The 24619-nt window shown below is 43.3% G+C and overlaps 1 protein-coding gene across 4 annotated transcripts in view; it reads left to right on the top strand.

Moving 5' to 3' along the window:
* Window positions 1–24619, top strand: part of LOC119852832 — a 137099-nt gene that overhangs the window by 31018 nt on the left and 81462 nt on the right. For 3 of the 4 annotated variants that reach the window (XM_043511282.1, XM_038394675.2, XM_043511281.1), the window contains 3 exons: window positions 1380–1488; window positions 13726–13842; window positions 22588–22746. In XM_043511282.1, coding sequence (XP_043367217.1) covers window positions 1405–1488; window positions 13726–13842; window positions 22588–22746 — 360 coding nt within the window. In that variant the 5' untranslated portion in view covers window positions 1380–1404. Of the gene's footprint in view, window positions 1–1379; window positions 1489–13725; window positions 13843–22587; window positions 22747–24619 lie in introns of those variants that run through there. The other variant, XM_038394681.2, reaches the window with a different exon arrangement.

The raw sequence follows: 24619 nt of genomic DNA, 5'->3' as shown, positions 1-24619 counted from the left end.
AATATGTAAATATTAATTGGGCCAGAGAGAGAGAGAATTAGAACCACTCTATAGCCTGGTGAGTAGGATGTGTCCCTGAGCAAAGGCAGATCCTGTTCAAATCCTTTCTCCCCATCAGGCTGAGGTGGGGACTTGAATGGGGGTTTCCTACATCTTGGTACCTTATGCACTAGGTTAAAGATTATAAAGGAGGTTGTCTTCCTAACCCCTTCCCCCCTCGCCCCCATCCCTTCCCTGTCCCAGTGATTTTGTGTGAATTTGTCCAAGGGGGCTGTGAATCATTCTGGGGCACAGGCAGGAGATCGGTGTCCAGATGCCAATTATGAGGCAGCATTGTGTGTGCGCTCAGGCAGGAGGTGGGCATCTAGGTGCTGCAGTGCGCATGCCTAAAGGAAAAACTTGGGTGCTGAGAGAGTTTATGTGCCTACAGTGTTAGGTGGTAGCCGAGTAGGAAGTTTGTGAATCACACCAGTGCCAAAAATTGGGACTTATACTAAGTACCTTTGTAAATCCTACCCATAGAGCATGCGCACACCATGGAGGAGGAGTTAACTATGGGTCGGACCCAAATTAAATTCCAGATGGATAGCTATTTAGCAGTTTTCAAGGACTTGAGGAGAAGGAAGGCATACTGTGGAATGTGGCTGCTTCCCTTCTTCCTTCTGCTTTGAGCGGTAAAGTTCCTACCAGATGGAGGGGTTTGTGAGGTGTCTGTGAGGAAAGGATCAAAAGCAGCAGGACTGCTACTCCCCACCACTCTCCAGAGTTTGATCCCTAATGAGCCATATTTTCCACTGTCCATCAGAGTGAAGGGTAGCACATGGCCCTATATTTAAAAGGAAGGCTATGCAGCTTCTCCATTTAAAATCATGGAGAAAATTGGCTATTATTTCAGTAAAGAGAAAATTGGAAGTGGTCTAAAGATTTCTTAACTCTATGTAAATCTATGCTAGCTGGTGGCCGGTTGGTAATACTAATGGCTTTTCGTGGGAGCCAAGGTACAGGAGCAATGGCACAAGGTCTGTCTATCTTCCATAAAGATAGTAGTAAGTCCAGGAATCAATTTTTCAGAATTGGAAATGTCCTGTCCAAAAAAAAAGTCCTTGTCTGGAAAAGTAATACTTCAGAGTGTGTTCATTTACCTAGTAGTTACTTTAAAGACAACATAATTTACTGAGGCAGTTGACTTGTATTCTACTTGCTAAGTAATTTTCCAATAAAAAGATTTTATGTATGATTTAAGTGATAAGATGTCAGTTTGTAATATAAAACTTTATAACTATGTTTAATGTTGGCTTTGAAATTTGGCTAAGGTAATTTAGATGTAGTAATATTGTCCTTTATTTATACTGTTTTGTTTACCTTCTGTTTCATAACAGACTGGTAGTGAAACTGTAATAGGACATGGCAACCAGCTTACAGCTTTATAAGAAGAGTACATTTCCTCCTCTTCTGAATATTTATCAGCCGTTGCATTGCAAGAATCAGGTAATCATTTTAAATGATGTCGAAGTTGTGAGTGAAATACTTCTTTAAAATGTGAGAATTATTTGCATTCTGGGAAAATTATCTTTATTTACTCAAAACATGCAGAAGATATGCAGTAACAGAGACCTAAGTGTTTTAGCACAAGCTCCGCTGATGAAATCCTCTTTTCTATTGTGACTTGGTATTGCCATTTCTTGTGTGTTTCCTGTTAAGGACCACATTTCTCCCCTTCTCCCTCACCCCCACAAAGTTCAGTTCAGATGAAAGTTACAAAACAAACAAACAAACAGGGAAGGAGTAAGCTATTGACTAATTGCTATCTGCTGTTAAATTAATTTTGTGTATTATATGGAAGAGTACCTATTAACCAGATTTCCCTTTCCTTTCTCAACAAGAAGGAATTCTACTATAAATGTAAAGGCAACTAATATAAATATGTGCTTGCCATCAAATACAGACTATTGTTTGGGTCTGTGTGGCACAGGGAGTTAATTTTCAGGACAGAGCCTTATCTAGTAAGCTCAAATTCTTTATAAAATATTATTGCTTCATCAAGTTGCAGCATGTAATGCCCCAAACCAGTTCCGTTTTCCTAAATAAATAACTGATGATAAAGCAATTAACCTACAATATTGCCAAGAGTTAAATGTTTACCTTGTAATATTACTTAGCACTTCTATAGAGCTTTTCATATGAGGATCTGAAAACATTTTACACCTTTTACTGAATTAAGCCTCACAAACTTCCCTGCAAGTGAGGGAAGTATTATCCTCATTTTAGGGCTAAGAAAAATAGTTAATATGAGTGACTCACCCAAGGTCACACAGTATGTCAGTGGCAGAGACAAAAAGCAAATCCAATTGTCTTGACTCCCTGACCCCTGTTCTGACCCTAAATAACCCTACGTTCCCCCACCTAGGAATCACCAGTCAAAAAGAGAAATATTACAGGTAAGAAGTATGACAGACCTAGTAACTCTACCAGTAACTAATTAATATAGCAATTAAACAGAACAGACTGCAAGGTTTTGCTATAAATCTTTCTGCTGTCTTACATCCAGTTGAGTTGAGTATACTTGTCCTGGGATCTCCTAAGAGTTTGATCTACATTCATACATTTTTTTCCCTGAATTATTTTGAGTTTGTGTTTAATGGGAACAGAAAGGCTATTGTTACTAATAGTGAACCTGCCTACTTTCACTATCATTTAAGTGTGTGGGACTGAATGCCAATTTTTGGTGCCTATCCATCAAAAATGTTCCAAAAACTAATGTTTAGGTTGTTGCGAAGGAAGCTATGGGTATGCAGGTGTGTGAATGTTTCTTTGCTCCCACCCTTTGCCTACCTTTGCAGGGGGCTTCAGTTTTGCTCTTTTTTTTTTTTTTTTTGAAGTATAGATAAGCTGAATCTCTTCTGACGGGGAAGAGGATATGGTCTGCCAGTTGCTGTTTTAAGGTTGCTGGCCATTATTTGTCACACACAACCATTCAGTTTATCTACTACAGTTAATAGAAAAAATTAGAAAATAACCCCTTGTCTTGAGTCTCAGACTGAGGAAAAATTCACAGTCCCTGTTATAGTTGGTCACCCTCAAAATAAGAAAAAGGAGTATACTGTAAGTACAAAGAGAGATGACAGCATCAGCTTGTTGGTGTACTTCAGATGTATGTAATATTGCTATAGTAACAAAATGGTAAATGTAGCCATTCATCACAGAATGCTGAGCTAAAACAGATGCTATGCTTATTTATTGTAATAAATGTAACTTGTAGAATGTTAAGGTCTCCATGATGAACTAAGGCCGTGTTTCCCAAACTTGGGACGCCACTTGTTCAGGGAAAGCCCCTGGCGGGCCGGGATGGTTTGTTCACCTGCCATGTCTGCAGGTTTGGCCAATCGCGGATCCCTTTGGCCGTGGTTCACCGCCGCAGGCCAGTGGGGGCTGCGGGAAGCGGTGTGGGCCGAGGGACGTACCGGCTGCCACTTCCCGCAGCCCTCATTGGCCTGGAGCGGCGAACCGTGGCCAGTGGGAGCCGCAATCGGCTGAACCTGCAGACGCGGCAGGTAAACAAACCGGCCTGGCTCGCCATGGGCTTTCCCTGAACAAGCGAAGTCCCAATTTTGGGAAACACTGAGCTAAGGAATAAAAGGTCTCCCTTATATGGCCCATTCTGTAAGTCAGGAATTAAGTGCCTCTGTACATGATGTGAGGGTAATTAGGGCATTCAGCAAACATTTGTAGAGCTATCAATCACAGCATTATATCTTCTACATGAAAGCCATGCTGAGCTGCAAAGTGCAGTCACAGATAATGTATTCTGACATTTAATTTATATGAGTATATCAAGTGTCTCCCTTCAACACATTCTTCTGCTTATTTTGCTTCTATAAGGTCATTGTCTGTTGTGTAAATATTTGTACTATTGTAATGCCCAGAGGTCCCAATCAGGATCCATTGTATAAAGTTTATGTGCATTATAGATGGAGCTTGTAGTGCTGCCAATTAAGTAAGGCTGCCAATGTTTTCCATTATAATACTCTATTTTCAATTGCTTAAAACATTGCCAAATTTTAACCATTTCGGCTGAAGTTTTCCATGTGAGGTATCAGTTGCAAGCTAAATATTTTTGGAAAGTTTCAGCAAAAATGGTTCAGCCATTTCACGAATGAGATTAGAGAAAAATATGTTTTGCCCATGTTGTTTTAAAAAAAAATCACACCCATTTTGTTGAGAAGCTTTAGCACCTCCATACTTTAGAGCAGGAACTTGACATTTGGTGGGAGGGTTGACTTTGTGTCAGGGGTTTGGCTTTGCTATTCTTGTGGAAAAATTGCCTGTATTTGATCAAATTATAAGCCTTAGAAAGACCTCATTTCACATACGCTGAATAGGATCTTGTTAGATTTGGCAGCTAAATTCCCTGAGGATTCCATCGGCGTGGAACAGGCTCCAGCCTGGGGTTGCAGGGGATGAGTATGACTTTCCCTGCAGAGAGATTGTCACTCTTGTTTTCTCTGCGCTCCCCCAGCCAGTAACCAGGCAGTGAGAAGAAGGAGGAGGCTGGCTGACTAGAATACAGAAGGGACAAGAATCAGACTTGGGGAGGTGGGCAATGGAGGGAGAAAATAGGGACAAGAAGCCTGGAGGAAGTGGGTGGAGGTGACTGGGATGAGGAGTCGGGGAAGGCAGAAGACTGGAGTGAGGAGCCCGAGAGGGGAGTGAGGAAGAGCTAGGATGGGAAAAAGAACAAGCTGGAGGGGAGAAGGGAGTCAGGCTTGCAGGAGAACAGGGGTAGATGGGTTTCTAATCATTCGAGTATCCACCCCTCAGAACCTGGAATAGACCCCAGCATTCCTGAATCCACCATTCCCCTGTCAGCAATATTGGTGAACCCTACTGGCAAAGTGTGTGCCATCCCCCTCTAGTGGCTTGATCCTTAGATGATAACTGCATAGCACTGCTACCAATTAGGCTGGTATCTACAATGGAAGAGGTCTTTGTAGTGGATCTAAAGGTTTGAACCTGCTGATGACCCATGTGGGTGTCAATATGATGTCACATGATAGAATTTGTTTATTCAGTTTGCTTTATTTAAAAAAAAACCTAGGAAAGTAACACACAAAGTTTGCAAAGTCAAGCGCTCAGAAGTTAGGAAATGCCAGAATTAAGGTTTCTTGTACAACCTTAATAGGTCTCCTTGCACATAGGCTTAGTGTTAGAATTTAAATACATGATGAGACACTAATTTTCTCTCTGGACGCCTTCCTCATTCAGTGCACAGATTGACCAGCACTGGGGATGAATCAGGGTTTTGTAGTGAAGGAGTCTCTTGGTTCCTGCCATAACCCTGTTCCCTCCCCCAGTGATAGGAAATTCTAACAACAATTTTTGCATGCAGTTTGATGACTAGTGTGCTCAGTTCTCCCTAAGCTGTGCGGCTGTGCAGCAGGCTATCAAGGACCGTGCAAGCGGGGAGAGGAGTCGGGGAAGGCAGGAGACCTCATCTACACCGTCCTGGGCTACGGTGGGGAGAGAGGGCTGGGGGGAGTCCTGTGTCCCTGCCGCAGCCCCAGGACAGCCTGCATCCCAAACCCCTCATCCGTAGCCCCACCCAAGAGACCTCACCCCCAGTTAGAGCACTCACACCCTGATCCCAACCCTCTGCCCCAGCCCTGAGCCCCCTCCTGCACCCCAAACCCCTCATCCCTGGCCCCACCCCAGAGCCCGCACTCCCAGCTGGAGCCCTCACCCCCTGCACCTCTGCCCCAGCCCTGAGCCCCCTCCCACACTCCGAACCCCTCGGCCCTACCCTCGCCATACATCAGTTCCATATTGGTGCACATAACAAAATGAATTCCACACATGGATGTAAAGAATTAGAGGGGACATTGCTGGTGTGTATTGAGAATAGGTTTTTAAACTATTAAGCTACTTGTTACTATATAACTGGATACACCATATGCAGAATTATTGTGATATTATTGTACTGGACTTATGCTTTGATAAAGGGCTTATTATGAACTGAGTTTTTGCTTGGTAGAGGGTGTTCCTTGTATTTTATCTGCTATAGAATTTTGAGATTGGAATAAATAAGGATCATGTGACCCATTCTCTTTTCATTACATTGAGAAATTGCCCAAGGGACATTCCTATTGCTTCTCTCTAAGTGTTAAATAATTCTTCTGTAGAACTATGTTGCATATAACTTGTAGGGCCAGATTTTCAAAAACAGCCTCTCAATTTATACCTGCAAATGTGTTTGTGCACCAACACTGTAGGTATGTGTGAAAGAAGGATTTGTATAGGCAACTCCATAAGAACACCTGACAAATTAGCTTGTGAAAAATTTTTTTTTTCATTCAGAAATGATTGCTGTATAAGCTTTAGAGGCTATGTTGAGGCAGAACTGCAATAAGGTGCTATTTAAGAACAAGGCACATTGGGAACCCTCTCTAGAGTAAGAGTTACTAGAGGGTGGGAGAGTGGTTGGAGGTAGACTTTGGGAAAGGAAAGACCTGTAGCCACTGCAATAAGGAATCTAGTGAAGGAATCTAGTGTGGAGGTACAGCTTGTACCTGCTTTTTTTCTGTTCCTTTTTGATGCTAGTAAACTGAGATTTGGCCTTCTATCCATTTAGTTCTTGGGTGCTGAGATCCAGATGATGCATTACAAAATCTGTCTTTAATCTTCCTGTTTGTGTTACGGTGGCATAATATAGTGCAGTAAAACTGAAATGTGTTCTACAGTACTGTTTACTTTGATACCTTGTTTAAACTCCATACATAAGGCAGGCAATACATAACCTAAAACGAACAGTAGCAAAACTGTTGTAACTGTGACATTGGGCAATGCTCTTTCATATGGACTCAGTGTAGTGTATCACATCATGTACACCGTGGAGATAGTTCAATAAATAAATAATCAGTTAAAGGAAAGAACTACATTAACACACCAAGTGAGTGAAAGACCCCTATCTGGTTAAAACAGTGCATTTCCATTGACTCCATATAATTTTAGGTCTGGATTTGGTTTAGGCATGTTAATATAGCTTTTGTTCCTTTGACTGATTATTCAACTGTTGAAATTTCTCTGTTTTTCATGGCGTACATGCTTTGATATTGCTCTGTGTATAAATGAACTTTGTACAATGCCATCATTGCATCATTTATGCTAGTTCCTTTCCTTTCCTTCCTCTACAAATTGTTTCCTCACCTGACTGCTTGGAACTGAATCCCACTTAGCTGGCATAGCACAGTGTTTGGAGCCTGTGATAGCACAAAGATAATTTCCTACAGAATAATAGACATTGCAGCTGAGCAACCCAAACAAATTACTTTAAAGGGGACCCAAACATTGCTTTGTTAAGTTTGCTCCTGGTTATTTAATCACCTGTAACACTGAGACTTTTGCAGTAATAGGTCACCATTTTTTTTCCTCCCAAGCCCTCTTGTTCTTGGGCCAGAACTCCAGAAGTGGATTTTCTTGTTAGGAGATAAATGAATAGCCACAGACTTATAGTCACTTCTTATTCAGATTTAGGTATATCATTCCTAATACAATATTATTTACTTTATTATCAGTGCCCAAGATTGTGTCAGCCACCTTCCGATACACACACAAGACAGGAGCTTACATGAAGCTTATAAATTAATTTCAGACATGACGCAACTGGGGATGTGTGGGGTTAAAAGACAGCCAAGCAGGAGAGAGGGGAAAAATAGGGCTAATTTAAAAAGATTATACAAATGCTCAGTGAAGACAAGTGCATGCCATGACGGAGCAAAGACTTTGTTCTAAAATATAATAAAAACAGTAAGTTGGGCACCTAACTGGCCAGTTTCATGTAGGTATGGTGGAAGAGGAAGGAGATGATATGGCTTTGGGGACCAGCTCGGGAAGGGCATTCTGTTTTGGGGAGAAGGTGGTAAAAAGCACAGAGACAGTTATGAGACGAGTGGCCAAATGGGGTGCGTAGGCTGACTTCCTTGGTGGAGCAAAGTGCCTGTAGTTGCATCAAGAAGGTATGGGAAATCAAAAGTAAAGCTTACAATTCCCAGGGCTTGTCTACACTACCGGCCAGATCGACGGGCAGCAATCGATCCAGCGGGAGTCGATTTATCATGTCTAGTATAGATGCGATAAATCGACCACCAATCACTCTAGCGTTGACTCCCGTACTCCACCTCAACAAGAAGCACAAGGGGAATCGACAGGAGAGCGTCTCCTGTTGACACACTGCAGTGAAGACACCATGGTAAGTAGATCTAAGTACTGTGACGGGGCAAGGCCAGATGGCTATAGAAAAATAGTGGGAGATAGATATATTAGCTCCAGGCTAAATAAATCCCTGGTACCAGGGTAAGTGAAATGGCAGCTGCTCCAGGTCAATTAAGACACCTGGAGCCAATTAAGATCTTTCCAGAAGACAGGGAGAAGGCTAGGTTGATTGGGACACCTGAAGACAATCAGGGGCTGGCTGAAACTAGTTAAAAGCCTCCCGGTTAGTCAGGTGGGTGTGCATGTCAGGAGCTATGGGAGGAAGTTGCGCTGTTGGAGAGGCTGAGTAGTACACACCATATCAGGCACAAGGAAGGAGGCTCTGAGGTAAGGGTGAAGTGGAGTTTGAGGAAGTGAGGGCTGCTGTGGGGGAAGTAGCCCAGGGAATTGTACATGTCATGTTTCTAAAAGTTCAGCTACCATAGCTGATACTATTAGGGTCCCTGGGCTGGAGCCCAGAGTAGAAGGTGGGCCCGGGCTTCTCCCCCCCCCCCTTTGCCCCCTGATTAATCACTGAGACTGGGAGACAACAGAGACTGTGCACGGAAGGATAACTTCTCCTCACCTCCCTCGCTGGCTTATGATGAAAATGGCTCAGTAAACTGTGACCCTTGTCTCTAGAGAGGGAAGAGTTACGTGGAAGGTCACAGTGAGCCTCTGAGGCTAGCAAAATCCTCCAGGAAACGTGGGACCCACGGAGGCAAGGACAGAGCTTTGTCACAGTACGTTGACTTCAGCTACGTAACTTAGATCGATTCCTCCCCCACCCCGCTAGTGTAGACCAGCCCTAAGCAAAGTAATCATACATGCTTGGAGAGGAGTAAAGAACATGTGTTTGGATTGTCAGTAAATCTCTCTTCAGACACGGGCCATATATCACTGAAGGCTATCCCAGCATGGGAATAGGTATTTCTGCATCTGAAATGTAAAGGATATTTATTTCACTGATTTACTTTTGATAGGGACCTCTGAGCCTTTGAGCCAGTGTGCTCATGATTGTCTCAGTTCTTGATTCAGGCACCTGGGTTGTTAGCCCATCAAAGGCATTGGGAGGCGTCTCCTGTGATGGTTTTGAGTTTAGCTCTTCTGTCAGATTTTCTTCTTCCCCTCAAATAGAACTGGCTGCACAGCAATAGCAGTGTTTTATATTTCCATCACATTTTTTGCTATAGTTACAGTTGATGTGTTTTGCTTGAAGCAGAGTTGAGCTCAGGCCAGGCTCTCTCCTTCTTGCTTTTGTTGCAACTGCTGTGCCATGGCAGTCTGCCATTTTTCTAAACTCAGTATTCACACACAGACCTTTCTGCAAGACAGGAATGGCCAGGATTATGCATGTTTGCAGTGTGTCCTTGGTAGCAAGGAATTACTTACAATGCAAGGGGGATTCTTCCAACTGTGAGCAATGTGCCTATTGAGCTGCACCTTGGTCCCCATCCAAAGAGACAGATTTTTGTAAATAGGAGGAAAATTAATAGTTTGGGTTTTTTGTTTTTAACACAGATTCTTTTTATATGTAAATCATTCTTATTTTTCTATATTTTTAGCAAACTTTTGTCTTGTGTGCTTTACTGAGTGAAAAGTATTGTATAAAACACAAACTACCAATATAAATTCAATGCTATCCTGGATATGCTATTACAACCAATTGTATCACTGTGGAAGACTAGACGGAGTTGCATAAACTTTTTTTTTTTTTTTAAATAGTACCAAATTTATTTCTGAGGTAACAGTTTCCAGTGTTGACTTTGGTCTCCTGTCAGCAAAAGGGATGTGTTCACACTGAATCTGAAACGACAATCTCAAACAATTTACTTTAACCTGAGAAGCAGATTAACTTTTTTTTTTTAAATTTGATTTATTTTAGCTCCCAACCACTTAATTATTGGTGTGAGTGCTTCTGTCACTCCCAAAACAATTACCATGCAAATCTGGACTTATTAAGAGTTGCCTTGTGATGGGGCGGACTGGGAATGAGACGGTCAACCCGTCCCTGCTGGCAGAGGAAGCAACGCCACTGAGAACTGGTAGAAAGTGACCCAGGAAAGAGAAGGGAGTGGTATCTCCCACCACTCTGAGGGCAGCGTGTTGCAGTAGGATTCCCCGCTGACCCGGGGCAGATTACGCCGTCAATGACAGGGCCTGGGTTGAACCCCAGTGAAGGCAGGTGGGCCCGGGCTCCCCTACTGGGGGTCTCTAACCCTCCCCCCCCCCTTTTTGTGACGACATAGTTCACCGACCCCTCTCTTACCTCAAAGGAGATAGATGAACTCCGGCTTCTGGTTCGCACTATCCTACGAGGGGAAGAGGATTTAGAGGAATTCTGGCCCTCAGGCCACACCGCTTTAGGAGTGCTCTATAGAGACTCTGGCCACTAGGCCACGCTATCCCACCAGAGAAAGAGAGTTCTGGGAGACTCTGGCCATTGGACCATGTTGCTTTAGGAGCACACTAGGGGGACTCCAGCTGCTGTGCCGCGCTATCCCACCTGGGGAAGAAGATTTGGAGAGACTCTGTCCATTTGGCCATACATCCCTGACTATCGGGGAGGTTGTAGAACTGGCGTAGAAGCCGGGAGGCGGGGTTAACCTCGCCACCCCCCTGCTGGAATCAAAGAGGTTGACAAGGTACCAAACCCACCACATGCCTCATACAGTGATTGGTTTCTGTTGGGACCAAATTGCCAGGAATATCACCCTCCCGGAGGCTGATTTTATGGGAGTAATTTAGGAACATGGTAGGCCCATGAGATGGGCCAAGTAAGGCAAGGCTGGTTGATGAACAAACAAGCCATAAGTTTGTGATTTTAAAAATAAATGAAGCCAAAAAAGTTTTCCACAGCCAGAATTTGCTATATTAAATTAAATATTTTCTTGCAGCCAGGGATTCAAGATAAGAAACTGAGCTCCTAGAGTAGTCCAGAACAGGCTGAGAGAGACATCAATACTCACTCAGACTACATTCACTCTGCAACCAACAGCCTTCGCTAACTGCAATTCTAACAAACATCTCAAGATCAAAGGCTACCAGATCCTTACTTTGAATATGTTTGCTCTCTAAATACTGGGATCCTGATAATTTTCTAGATTTATAGATTCTCAGGCCAGAAGGGACGATTGTGATCATCCAGTTTGACCTACTGTATAACACAGGCCACAGAACTTCCCCCAAAATAATGCCTAGATTTTAAATCAAGATTGATTTAAAAATTGTCTGATGGAAAATCCACAACGGTGCTTGGTAAATTGTTCCAAATTCTGGAAACAGCCTGAAAGATACTTAATAAACCGGACAGGGCAGCACAAACTGTGTACAGAGTATTTTAAAGTCAGAGTTAAGGGTGATTGGGTACCTCAGTTCTGCCTTTCCATGCTTCATTTTATTTATCTTGACGTAGAGTTTCCTGGTCCTCTAACATTTGTTGTTTGTAAAGCCACAATGTTCTAATCAGGTTTAGTTTGAGTAAGGCATTGATATAATCTCACTGCTTTATCTCTAAATTAACTTTTCTTTTTGGGAGGGTGTCAGGGTTTCTTCCCCACTCTGAACGCTGGGGTACAGATGTGGGGACCTGCATGAAAACCTCCTAAGCTTACTTTTACCAGCTTAGGTTAAAACTTCCCCAAGGTACAAACTATTTTACCCTTTGCCCTTGGACTTCCACTGCCACCACCAAACGTCTGAGTTTATTTTTGAGAAAGAGTTATTTGGAAACTTCTTTCCCCCCAAAATCCTCCTCAAAACCTTGCACCCCCCTGCCTGGGGAAGGCTTGATAAAAATCCTCACCAATTTGCATAGGTGACCACAGACCCAAACCCTTGGATCTTAAGAACAATGAAAAAAAGCATTCAGTTTCTTACAAGAAGAATTTTAATATAAGAAAAGGTAAAAAGAATCACCTCTGTAAAATCAGGATGGTAAATACCTTAGAGGGTAATTAGATTCAAAACATAGAACATCTCTCTAGGCAAAACCTTAAGTTACAAGAAAGACACCAAGACAAGAATATTCATTCTATTCAGCACAGTCTAATTTCTCAGCCATTTAAAGAAATCATAATCTAACATATATCTAGCTAAAAGAAAAGGAGTACTTGTGGCACCTTAGAGACTTAACAAATTTATTAGAGCATAAGCTTTCGTGAGCTACAGCTCACTTCATCGGATGCATTTGGTGGAAATGCATCCGATGAAGTGAGCTGTAGCTCACGAAAGCTTATGCTCGAATAAATTTGTTAGTCTCTAAGGTGCCACAAGTACTCCTTTTCTTTTTGTGAATACAGACTAACACGGCTGCTACTCTGAAACATATCTAGCTAGATTACTTACTAAGTTCTAAGACTCCATTCCTGTTCTGTCCCTGGCAAAAGCATCACACAGACAGACCCTTTGTTTTTCCCTCCCTCCAGCTTTGAAAATATCTTGTCTCCTCATTGGTCATTGTGGTCAGGTGCCAGCAAGGTTATCCTAGCTTCTTAACCCTTTACAGGTGAAGGGATTTTTCCTCTGCCAGGAGGGATTTTAAAGGTGTTTACCCTTCTCTTTATATTTATGACAGGGGGTCTGTGATTCTTAAATTCTTATAGAAATTATAAGAAATAATCTGTGACACCTTGATATTCCAAAATTTCTGAGTTTAGAAGCATTTACTAAGTGTGTTGGACCCATCAATGCACATTACAGGTCCCTTGATTTGGAACTTTTGAGTTTTGTATGTGCGTGCATCTGTATCTAGCAGGCTTTGGGTTCTGGCAGAGATTGTAAAGCATGTCTGGGGAAACTTCTACAGTTTGCTGGTGCAGCTTGCAAAATCCTGTCCCTAGGGCCAATGATTTAGCACTGCATTAACCCAGGAGCTTTGTGTGTATTACTTTCAAGAGGAGCAGAAATCTATATTAAATTGTTGATACGCGTTTACATCTCTACCTCCAGTTTCATGAAGGTGTATGTTTGATAATTCGGATTAGACTCTGGAAGTGGGTGGCTGGGTGGGTATACACCATTCGAAATTGCTTTTTAAAAAAAAAGTGAAAACCCAATTAAGTAGATATAGCCGTTCATGAGGCCTTTGCACTTGGAGGGGGGCTATGGGAGATCTGCCAGTGATTTGGTTCAAGCACATACAGTGAAGTCAGTTACTGAAAGCCATAGAAACAAAGTTCTTATACTAGTTTGTATATATTTTCTGGAATACTTTACTAACTCATATGAACAATAACTGAGTGGAAAATATTTATGGATTAAAACTTATAATAAACAAATTCTCAAACTAAGCCAAACATCAGCTCTACAATTCTGAAAATTTAATTTTTGTATTATTTGGCTACTCTTTGATTTCAGTGAAAGATACAAAGCAAGGGTTCTGTTATGCACTGAAGAAGGTATGCACATTTTAAAGTGTGACACTTATCCTAGCCATGATTGATCGGCCCCCTGTTTTGACATCCATATATTTCTGCCCAGAATGACAAAACCCCCCAAAAGATGATGAAAGATGACACCGGGAAGAAGAGGAACAACAAATCATCATTTAGTGATGAAGACAAGGAAGATGCAATGAAACGGGCCCTGCTAGAACAGGTAACTCCATTATGATGTTTGCAGATAACTTAAACTACTGTGTGTAATAATTCCGTAGAGTTAGACTATTTGGATTGCCAGAACCCAAAGAGCTCTCCATTGTTATCCACATGGCCTGATGGCTTCTCTGGTTGTAGGGCTTATTCATTCCTTTGGCTGATAAAGGAGCTGATGCTGATGTTAATGCCCATGTTACCCTTACGTGGTATTCCATTAATTTCAGTGACATTGCTCTTAACCTACTTCAGTGTAAATGAGAGAAAAATTGGACCCAATGATCCAGTTCTTGTATAAAAACTCTCCTCAAAAAAGGCACTTCTGGTACCTATATTACTAAGGCGAAGGCAAACAGGAAGATGCATGGGAATTGAGGTAGCTGTAATTACCAGTACACTTAATGGGAGAGTCAGGTTGCTCTTACAACAGAATTTTTTTTTATAGCAGCTTGCAGATAAACGGATAGTACATCTTATTAGCTATTTGTAAGCAGATTAGAATTCTCATCTCTAGAATTAGATTAGATTAGAATTAGAAACATCAAACTGAAAGTTTAGCTAAAGTAAACATTATATAGACAATATTTGTGAATGTTTCATAATGTGGCAGTTGCCAGGTACCACCTTATGTTGTGTAATGTAAGGCAATTTTTCTTCTTGGAGTGATTGCGCATGTCTATTGCACAGTAGGTGTGCGTGCTTGCCATGTGCACTGGTGTCAGAAGTTTTTCCCCTAGCAGTACCTGTAGGGGAGTGCCCCTAGTGACCCCTGGAGTGGCGCCTCCATGGCGCAGTATAAGGGGCGCTGTGCGCTCCCCCCATGGTCAGTTCCTTCTTGCCGCCAATGAAGGGGCTTCGGAACTGCTCTGCTCCAGCTTTGCTGCAGCTTGTCCCCAGAACTCTTGTTAGGTCAGTGTATGGTACCTTTAGTTAGTAGTTGTTTAGTTAGTGCGCTTGGGCCGGGGCATGCCACACGCCTTGGGTTTTAAGTTGTGGAACACTTGTAGGCGACCGATGCCAGTGAGTGATCCGTACACAGACTGTTTACACTGTTTGGGTGAAACCCATCTCAGTGATCACTGCAAGATTTGCAAGTCGTTTAAGCCTCGGACCGAGAGAGAGAGACATTAGGCTCCGGGCCATCCTGATTGATTGATCAGCATTGACCCCGAATCCAGCGCGCCGCTCCGAGTCGGCACCGTGTACCACGGTGTCAGTATGCGGCGACCCACTGGTGCCATCTACCAGTCAGCACCGCTCCCCATCTATGGGGCATGCCAAGAAGGCTAAGAGGAGACCTTTTCCGCCACAGCACTGGAACAAGACTGGGGGAGAGGCTAGACCCATGTTGGGCAGTCCTCGGTCCTCATTGGCCTCTAGGCTTCTGATTCAGATTAAGTGGAGTAGCCCAGTCCATTTGGAGCAGGCTTCCCCGGATGTCCAGATGCCCTCCACGCCAGAGGCCCTGCAAGTGGCTCGGGATGTTATGTCCATGCCAGTACCAGGAGCAATGCCAATGCTGGCCCCACAGTCCAGAGGTAAGCGCCACTGGGATCTCCGCAGTCACCCCTGACTTGGTACCAGTCTCAGTTGAAGCAATGTTCCCAATGCCGTTTGCCGCTCAGCAACCGTCCCGTGCTTAGTCCACACAGGTTGCCGTCGACCCCCACCAGGTTGTCTGACTGGGTTCCGTCTGATAGAGACTCCAGGCATCGCTCCGCCTCGAGGAGCGGATTCTGATGGGACCGAGGCAGACACCTCTGAAGGTCCTTGTCTCAGAAGAGCGATTGTAGCCAGTCACAACACGAATGTCAATGACATTCTCGTTCGTCATCTCGCTCCAGGACCCCGCCACGGCACCTCTCCCGTAGCCTTGGGCGTCAATCGCCATCGTGGAGCAGCTGCTACTGGCGGTACTGTTCCTCTACGTCAGGGTTGCGGTCTCGTGGTCGGCACCGCTCCCGGCGCCGCTGCTTCTCCTGGTCCGGGGACAACAGCAGGCCGTACATCAGCCTGGCCTCCCTTTGTAGTCATCCATCAATGGCTGTTTGGGGGGCTTGCTCAGTGGCTGGAGCCTCAGAACGGCTGTCAGCCTCCCTTTCCCGGCCTCTGAGGAAGGAGTCGGTGGGTTGTGCGTCTTCGGCGCCGTGTCCGGAGAGCGACCAGGGGGTGGATCCTCTGGTGCCGGTGGACATGCAAAGTACCACGCCTGCCTCCTTGCCCTCCCCTGATGAGGCAATTACAGCCCCTCCGTCCACAGGAGGACTTTAAAGCCCACCAGGAACTATTGAAAAGGGTGGCATCGAACCTCAACTTTCAGGCAGAGGAGGTGGAGGAGCCCTCAGACTCCCTTTTTAACATCCTGTCCGCCTTAGCCCTGAGCAGGGTGACCTTGCCATTCCACGAAGGGGTGGCGAAAATTTCAAATGCCTTGTGGCAAACCCTAGCCTCATTGATCTCCATCTCTAAGAGAGCGGAACGCAAGCCTTTTGTGCCCAGCAAAGGACATGAATACCTTTACACCCACCCTGCTCCTAACTCCCTGGTGGTAGTCGGTCAACCACAGGGAATGGCAGGGCCAACCAGCCCCTACTCCGAAAAATAAAGATTCAAGGTGGCTGGATTAATTTTGGAGAAAAATTTATTCATCCTCAAGCTTCCAGTTATGGGTGGCAAACCATCAGGCTCTCCTGGGCTGGTATGAGTTCAATCTACGGGCTCTCTGTGCAAGTTCGAGGACTCCCTCCCAGAGCGTGACAGGAAGAAGCTGGTGTCCGATGCATTGGACCTAGGATGGGGAGCCCATATGGGAGATGTTCAGACCCAAGGTCTATGGTCTGCACAGGACCTGGCCCTCCACATAAATGTCAAGGAGCTCAGGGTGGTCTGGCTGGCGTGCATGGCCTTCCGCTTGCACCTGGAGGGCAGTGTGGTCAGAGTTCTCACAGACAACATGGCCTCAATGTTTTACATCAACAAGCAAGACAGGGCCTGATCCTCTGCCTGGAAGCCCTCAAGCTGTGGGACTTCTATATAGCCCACGACACTTGCTTACAGGCCTACCACCTACCGGGCACCCGGAACTCACAGGCGGATCGCCTGAGCAGGGACTTCTCCTTTCAGCACCAGTGCCCTCTTCACCCAGAGGTGGTGTACAGACTTTTCCAAGAGAGGGGAACTCCATAGGTGGACCTGTTCGTGACTCGGCAGAACCGTCCCTGTCCCTGGTTCTGCTCCAGGGCGGGCTGGGACAGGGCGCTATCTCCAATGCCTTCCTCCTGACCTGGGCAGGCCAGTTTCTCTATGCCTTTCCCCCATTCCTGCTGATTGGCAAGGTCCTGGAAAAGATAAAGATGGACAGGGCCTGGGTCCTCCTGATCGCCTCGGTGTGGCCCAGGCAGCATTGGTACGGGACCCTCACGAGCCTGGCAGTTGCCCCGCCATGACCATTACCATCCCACTTGGACCTCCTCTCCTCTCCTCTCCTCTCCTCCACCCCAACCTAGCAGCACTCCACCTCATGGCATGGCTGCTTAATGGTTAGGCCAGGCAGAAAGGACGTGCTCGGAAGGGATTCAGCATGTCCTCTTGGAAAGCAGGCGACCCTCCATGCGCCGAGCCTACTTGGCAAAATGGTCTCGGTTTTCCCGATGGGCAGCTGAACGGGGCGTTTCCCCCGTGGCTTCCCCGATGCAGCTCATCTTGGACTACCTCCTTCACCTTAGAGCCCAGGGCCTGGCGCCCTTGTCCATCAAGGTGCACTTGGCGGCCATATTGGCCTTCCACCCACTGATGCAGAAGCACACGGTGTTCTCCTGTGATATGACTGCCTGATTCCTTATACCGTGCCATGGAGGTGCCACTCCAGGGGTCTCTAGGGGCGATCTCCTACAGGTACTGCTAGGGGAAAAACTTCCAACAGCGGTGTACGTGGTGCGCGCACACCTACTGTGGAATAGACATGAGCAACACATCTCAAAGAACACCAGTTACGGAAAAGGTAACTCTCTTTTTTCACCTTTATACTGCTATACATTGCTATGTAGTTGTGACCTGGCTTGTGCATACCTGGCATGTTTACCACTGCACTTTATTGGATGAAGCAGAAACCATCAGGTGTGCGTGTCCTAGCTCCACCATTGCTAATGGCTAAAGCAGATTTTCCGTTAGCTCAAGTGCCTATGTGAAGTTCTGAGTGGCCATGGCATGCAATAGTGTGCCAGTCTTGAAGTCAGTCATAGGAGGTGCCAAAGGGTTGTTACTATATTAAGTTGAAGAGACACCGTCATATGTAAAGCCCCAATTTTAATTGATTTAAGAAAGATAAATATTATAAATACATATTTTTTCTTTCTGTAATATCTCCCTGATGGACATCTGTGTACCAACACACAGACAAAGTAGCATATAACATATAGAGATGTTGTGGGTTGTTACATCATATCACCATACAACTATGATGCTATATAAAGTTCTTTGGGAACTTGGCAATCCAAACATAACTCTGTTGTCAGGGTCCAAAACAGTTTATATAGAAAAGCAGGCACCCTTACTTTTTTAGCTGCCATTGAGTGAAGCATGGATATCTACTGAAAATGGATTTGGGGCCTGGCAGTTTACTGAGGCACTGATCAAAGAAATTCTTCTGCTGGGGTAGGGGTGAAATGGATGACAATATGCTCCTCTTGGGCCAGTGGGAACCTGGTAGTATTGAACCAGACCATAGTCAACAGCACCATCTGCTGGGAACTCACTATAATACTTTGAGATTATTTCAGTTATTCTTCAATATATTAACCTAAGAATTATATTCTATCTGTAAATATGCAGAGTGTTATCAGTATAATAGTGGGTAGTATATTGGCACTTTGAATACACAGAGAAGTGAACAAAATAATTCAGACTTAAGTTCCTTCTAATTTAGAATTAAGAACACTGGGTCATAGAAGATAGAGAAAGAAAAGACCTGGTAGATTCACCTGTCACCAAATAAATGCAGCATATCGTTCCCAGACAGATCAGACGTAAAACTGATATTGGACATGCATTTAGCTCAAAGACACAAGAAAGCACTGGCTGTTGTATTGTATGATACTTATGCACTTCCAGCTTTAAGTATTGAACAGTACATTGGATATAAGTTTATTACTAGTGTTCAAATGACTTACTATTTAATACACAGTGGACCCAAATTTTTAAAGTCGTTTTGAGATTTGTGTATGAAGTATGTGTACAATTGTGCTCTTACATTTGCATGCACAATTGTTGGGATTTTGTATGTACAGTAGAACCTCAGAGTTACGTAACACCAGCGTTATGAACTGACTGGTCATCCACACACCTCATTTGGAAGTACACAAACAGGCAGCAGCAGAGAGAGAGACGCACAAAAAGTAAAAACAACAGGGAGTCCGGTGGCACCTTAAAGACTAACCGATTTATTTGGGCATAAGCTTTCGTGGGTAAAAAACCCACTCTTTCAGAGGCACCATGAAAGCTTATGCCCAAATAAATCGGTTAGTCTTTAAGGTGCCACCGGACTCCCTGTTGTTTTTGTGGATACAGACTAACACAGCTACCCCCTGATACTGGACACCAAAAAAACAAATACAGTACAGTACTATGTTAAACGTAAACTACTAAAAAAAAAAAAAGCCTGTTTCTGTGTTTTTCATTTAAATTAAGATGGTTAAACGCAGCATTTTTCTTCTGCACAGTAAAGTTTCAAAGCTGTATTAAGTCAATGTTCAGTTGCAAACTTTTGAAAGAACAACCATGATGTTTTGTTCAGAGTTACGAACATTTCAGAGTTATGAACAACCTCCATTCCCAAGGTGTTCATAACTCTGAGGTTCTACTGTAATTAGTATTGAACATGCAGTCATAGTAATTGCATGTATAAATATAGGTGTGCAGTTTTGCTCATGGATTTTTCAGCCATCTTTCATTATAAACCTGACCCCGAAGGGCCTGTTCTTGAGCTACTGAAATTGATGGCAAGACTCATTGACTTCATTGGCACAGAACTGGGCCCTAAGTATACTACTGGATAGTATTCTAGGTACCAGAATATTTATTGTATTCTTTAATACAATGTTGTAGATGCAAGCTTGGCTGAGAGAGAATTCTGGTACCTGAATTATCCATTATTTAATTTCACGATATCATTCAAGGAGACCTTCTAATTGTCTGATAAGTGCTAGCCATATAGGACCTGTATGTGCACTATGACTTAGCTGACAGACTCACTGCAGCCAACAGTTAATGGCAAGTCACTTTTTTCCATACGTAGTATGCTTTCTTTTTATGAGGTATTCCGTATAGTGACTTGCTGGCACTTTGATTTTCATTTGGGAAAAAAAAATCTGACTTATACCTAGAGCTTCCAAATAATGAGTGTTTCACGCGCAGCCCCGTAAGTCCTAGCAGTCAATTGACTTGAATGGAAGTTCTACTAAAATTTTTCCCGAGAAGCCCAAAAGATTCTGGAGCAAGGAAGTGTTTTAAAAAGTGTTAACTCACATGCCCTGTCTTATGTCCATTTCTTTAGCTGTATTTATCATCATAAGAAATTCCTAAATTTTTAAAAGATCTTTGTCTTTCACTGTGTCTCTTCTTCCCGCCCCCCCCCACACCTTTAATTTAAAAACCCTATAAAGGAAGTAAGGATACACAAAACAACTGTTAAAATGGTAAAGGGCTTTTTATTTTTTTAATAAGATTTTTCCAGATAGTCTCCAGAATGAGCCTAAACTGAAACTGCTTATAAAAAAACAAACAAACAAAAAAACCCCCCAACTTGTGACTTGTTTTCGTTTTCTTCCCCGTTCTCTTGGTTTTATTTGTCACATCAAAAGCTTCTTTAAAAGAGCATGATTACAGGTGTCTCTTTTTCTCTAATGCTTTGTGAAGCTAGTCACTTTGAAGATGTCTTATGACAGGAATCATTGCTGAATGTTGGTGCCTGCGCCTTAATCCAGGTACTGCATAAAAAAAGATGCTTAGATATGTGGATTAGAATTCATTCACCGCTGGAGGGTTGTGGAGGCGAAATGTGAAATCAGCCCCTTCCAGTCAGCACTGAAGAATCTGCTTCTCTGTTTTCACGGCAGCAATCGCCCCTCTTTCTGCTGAACTATTTCTCAGCCTTCTAGGAATGTTTCATCAAAAGCTTTGATGGGTTTTAAATACAGTAAAAGTTGTGTTATCAGGCCCTGAACCAACTGGAAGGCTCTATAAACTGGCATTTTTAATCTTCATAGAAAGTTCGGTTTATAGTCCAGTTGGCATGGGGCAGGCAGGTTCCCAACCTGGCTCCTCCTGGCTCCCCAGAAGCGGCAACGTGTCTCTGCTGCTCCTAGGTGGAAGTGTGGCTAGGCGGCTCTGTGTGCTGCGTCCGCCCGCAAGCGCTGCACCCGCAGCTCCTATTGGCTGCGATTCCCAGCCAGTGGGAGCTGCAGAGCCAGCAGTCTGGGTGGGGGCAGCATGCAGAGCTGCCTAAGAGCTGCAGGGACAGGTCACCACTTGCGGGGAGCTGCCCAATGTGAGCGCCCCCCCCCCCGGATCCGACACCTCAACTCTCTGCCCAAAGGCCCCTCCCATACCCAAACTCCCAACCCTGCACCCAAACTCCTTTCCTCTTAGCTGACTGGAATTTTTCACTTACCAACACCCCCCAGTGCCCCAACATGCAGGATAAAAAGCGTTTAATGTAATTGTTTAAACTACAGTGGTGGTGCTGCTGCAGTCACTTCATAACTTCCTTGTCTTTTTCTTCCATCTTTCCAGGAGTTCCACGGCCCAGGAGCCTTCTTTTCCTCCTAGCTCTCAAATAACTACTGAATGTAACTTCTAGTGGTGCCTACCAGCTTACTTCAGGGACCAAATTCTGTGCTGATTTACATCCTATTGAAATCAGTGGGATTGCACAGGATTTCAGTGCAGAATTGGAAGAGCCAATGCCTCTGCTAGAGGGGATTGTAGAGAGAAATACTACAATTACAGCCATTAGATAGATGAGAGAGACATGTTCTCGTCAACCCCCCCCCCCAACTTCTTCTTTCCTGTTGATATCCACCTAAACACAATCTCAAGTATCATCCATTCCTCACAGCAGATGGCTGCCCATATTGACTTCTTTGAGAGCAATGCAAGATGTTCTCTCCCTTCACTCCCAACCCCTCCTCATCTGGGAGTTAGGGATCCCGCTCAGCACATGGATTCTGATTCCATTCCCTGTTTGTAGTGTTTCTGATGTCTGTACTTAGAACAGAAATGAGTAGAGCTGGTTGAAAAATGCAGATTCGTTGAAAATAAATTTGAATGTCATTTTGAAACGTTGCATTTTAACCTTTTTGGAATGGAGCATTTTTGATTTTTCTGTTTCAAAATGACTGATTTTTTTATATGTATTTTATAAAATGAGACGAGTCCACATTGGGATGATCAAAACATTTCACTTTGCAGGGGTATTTTGAAAATTTGATTCATGGGAAATCTCAAAAAAAAAAAAAGAAGCCTCATTCTGTTCCAGAATGGAAAAAAATTCAAAATTGTGAATCTCTTTCTCCGAAGCAAAAAATCTGGTTCCTGCACAACTCTACAAGTGAGCCTATATTCTGATCAAGAAAGTCCATGTCCAGTTATTTTGGAAATGGAAGTGATTAGTGTATAGGTGGAAAGAAAATACACATTTAAACAAAAAATAAACTAACCCAAACCCCAAATTCATATGGATATTTTCTTCCAGCGCCATCTTGAAAACTACAAAAATCTATACAGGCTGAGAAATGCCATGTATGTGCGTTACAGGGATTTGTTGAACAAGAAAGTTCAAAAGCAACGAATTCAGATCCAAATGTCTGATCTCAACTTCAAGCAAACTCTTGAACAGCAAGGAAGAAAAAAGGTATGAATTTTTATTTTGAGGGAAAAGAAGGGGGATTTGCCTACTGAAAATATAGGGAAATGTTTAGAAAGAAATAGAAGGCTTGACTGGAAAATTTAAGAGATTTTTTTTCCCCATACCCTTTTGAAGTTGTAGGAGTTGTCTTTTCTCATATTAATATGCAGGGTTTATGTGAATAACACACATTAGCATTATTACAATTTAACTATAAATCCCCTCCTTTCATGGGAGGGTGGGCAAGTTGGTCTGTTGGTGGGGAATTATTGAAAGTTTCAAACTCAGGATTTTCTCCTGGAAAGTAAGCTGTTGCAAGAAGAAAAATGACTGATTAAACTGGAAAATGTTCTTAAGAACACAGTGAGATTAAAAATAATCCTCTTTTAAAAAAAAGTCCTTGCATGAGTCACTAATAATTATTGATGAGTAAAGACAAAAAATTCTTAGAAAGCTCTCTTATTTTTCACCATTTTTGGTTTATGAAAACAAATTAGTGCATTTCACTTTTTCTTTCAGTAAGTCACTTGCTAGAATGTATTGATATTTAATTAAATCCATTAAATGTTGTTAGCTTTTATAAAGCACCCACCCTGCCTCCCCCCCATTTTATGTAAAAACTAAAATTTGGACTTTACTTTAAAGCAATGCTGCCAGGTAGTTTAATGGATGCTGAATTCCTAGCACAATCACCTACTGTGCTTTTAATCTTCTTATTCTTTAATGTGGAACACAAGCCACAAAAGTAAGGCTGTGTCTATTCTGAGCTTACATGTTAATTACTCTGGAGCTCTCCCTGTTGGTACCACCAGTGGAGCTGAACTGGTGATGATGCAAGAATGGGACATTCTAAGAGAGAGCTCCGTGTAGATAAGACTAAAAAGTGTGTATTTGAATAGGCTAGTACTATAAAATGCATATATAGGACAGCCACTTTCAGAGGAAATTAGGACTAAAATATTTTAAGAAATTTCAAAATGTTTAAAACAATTTTTTTTCTAATGTAGCAATCACAAAATTCTGATTTGTGGAAAAAACAAATGATCTCCTTGCTCTCCTATGACACATGAAATAAAACAGATGTAAACTGAAATGAGGAGGATGGTCCCTTATGGATGACTTTAGAGAGATGTGTAAATTTTTGGGAGTTGGTTTTTAGGCATCACTGGGAAATGTAGTATCTGTGTGTGACTTACTCTTTGAGAATTGCCTCTGTGCATTCGCACTTGTGGGATATTGTGATCTTGGTGTTGAGCTGTGGAACTGCCTTGAAAAGCTGTGTGTTGATGGGGGGAGGATTGCGCAAAAGAGATCTTGTGTGAAGTTGATCTTCTTGCCCTATTCTGCAAAGGGAACACGCCTCCCTATTTGTGGAGTCCTGACATTATATAGGATTCCAAAACAGAGGGGAAGGCGGGCGTGTACTATGAATGCATGGAGGTGACTTTTGAAGAGCAACAGTTACTGTTAAGTACTCTCTCTCGTTTCCAAAGTCATTCAAAAGAGAAGAGGACGATGCATGTGAACCAATAAAATCACTTTTCAGGCCCTCACGTGGTCATTAAAGGTACCCACATTTCTTATCCTTTGTAGGTTATGTAATACTTTTTTTTTTGCTTCTTTAAAATATTTGAGCACCTAAAATTCAGTTCTGCAGATGATTTATAGAACTTCTGACAACCCAAACCTATAGAAAAGGAGTACTTGTGGCACCTTAGAGACTAACAAATTTATTAGAGCATAAGCTTTCGTGAGCTAGCTCACGAAAGCTTATGCTCTAATAAATTTGTTAGTCTCTAAGGTGCCACAAGTACTCCTTTTCTTTTTGCGAATACAGACTAACACGGCTGCTACTCTCAAACCTATAGAGTCTGTTTGT

Source organism: Dermochelys coriacea, chromosome 3 (assembly GCF_009764565.3).
Source record: "Dermochelys coriacea isolate rDerCor1 chromosome 3, rDerCor1.pri.v4, whole genome shotgun sequence".
Lineage (NCBI taxonomy): Eukaryota > Metazoa > Chordata > Testudines > Dermochelyidae > Dermochelys > Dermochelys coriacea.
Note: the sequence above shows the minus strand (reverse complement) of the source record. Positions and strands in the feature narration are given on the sequence as shown.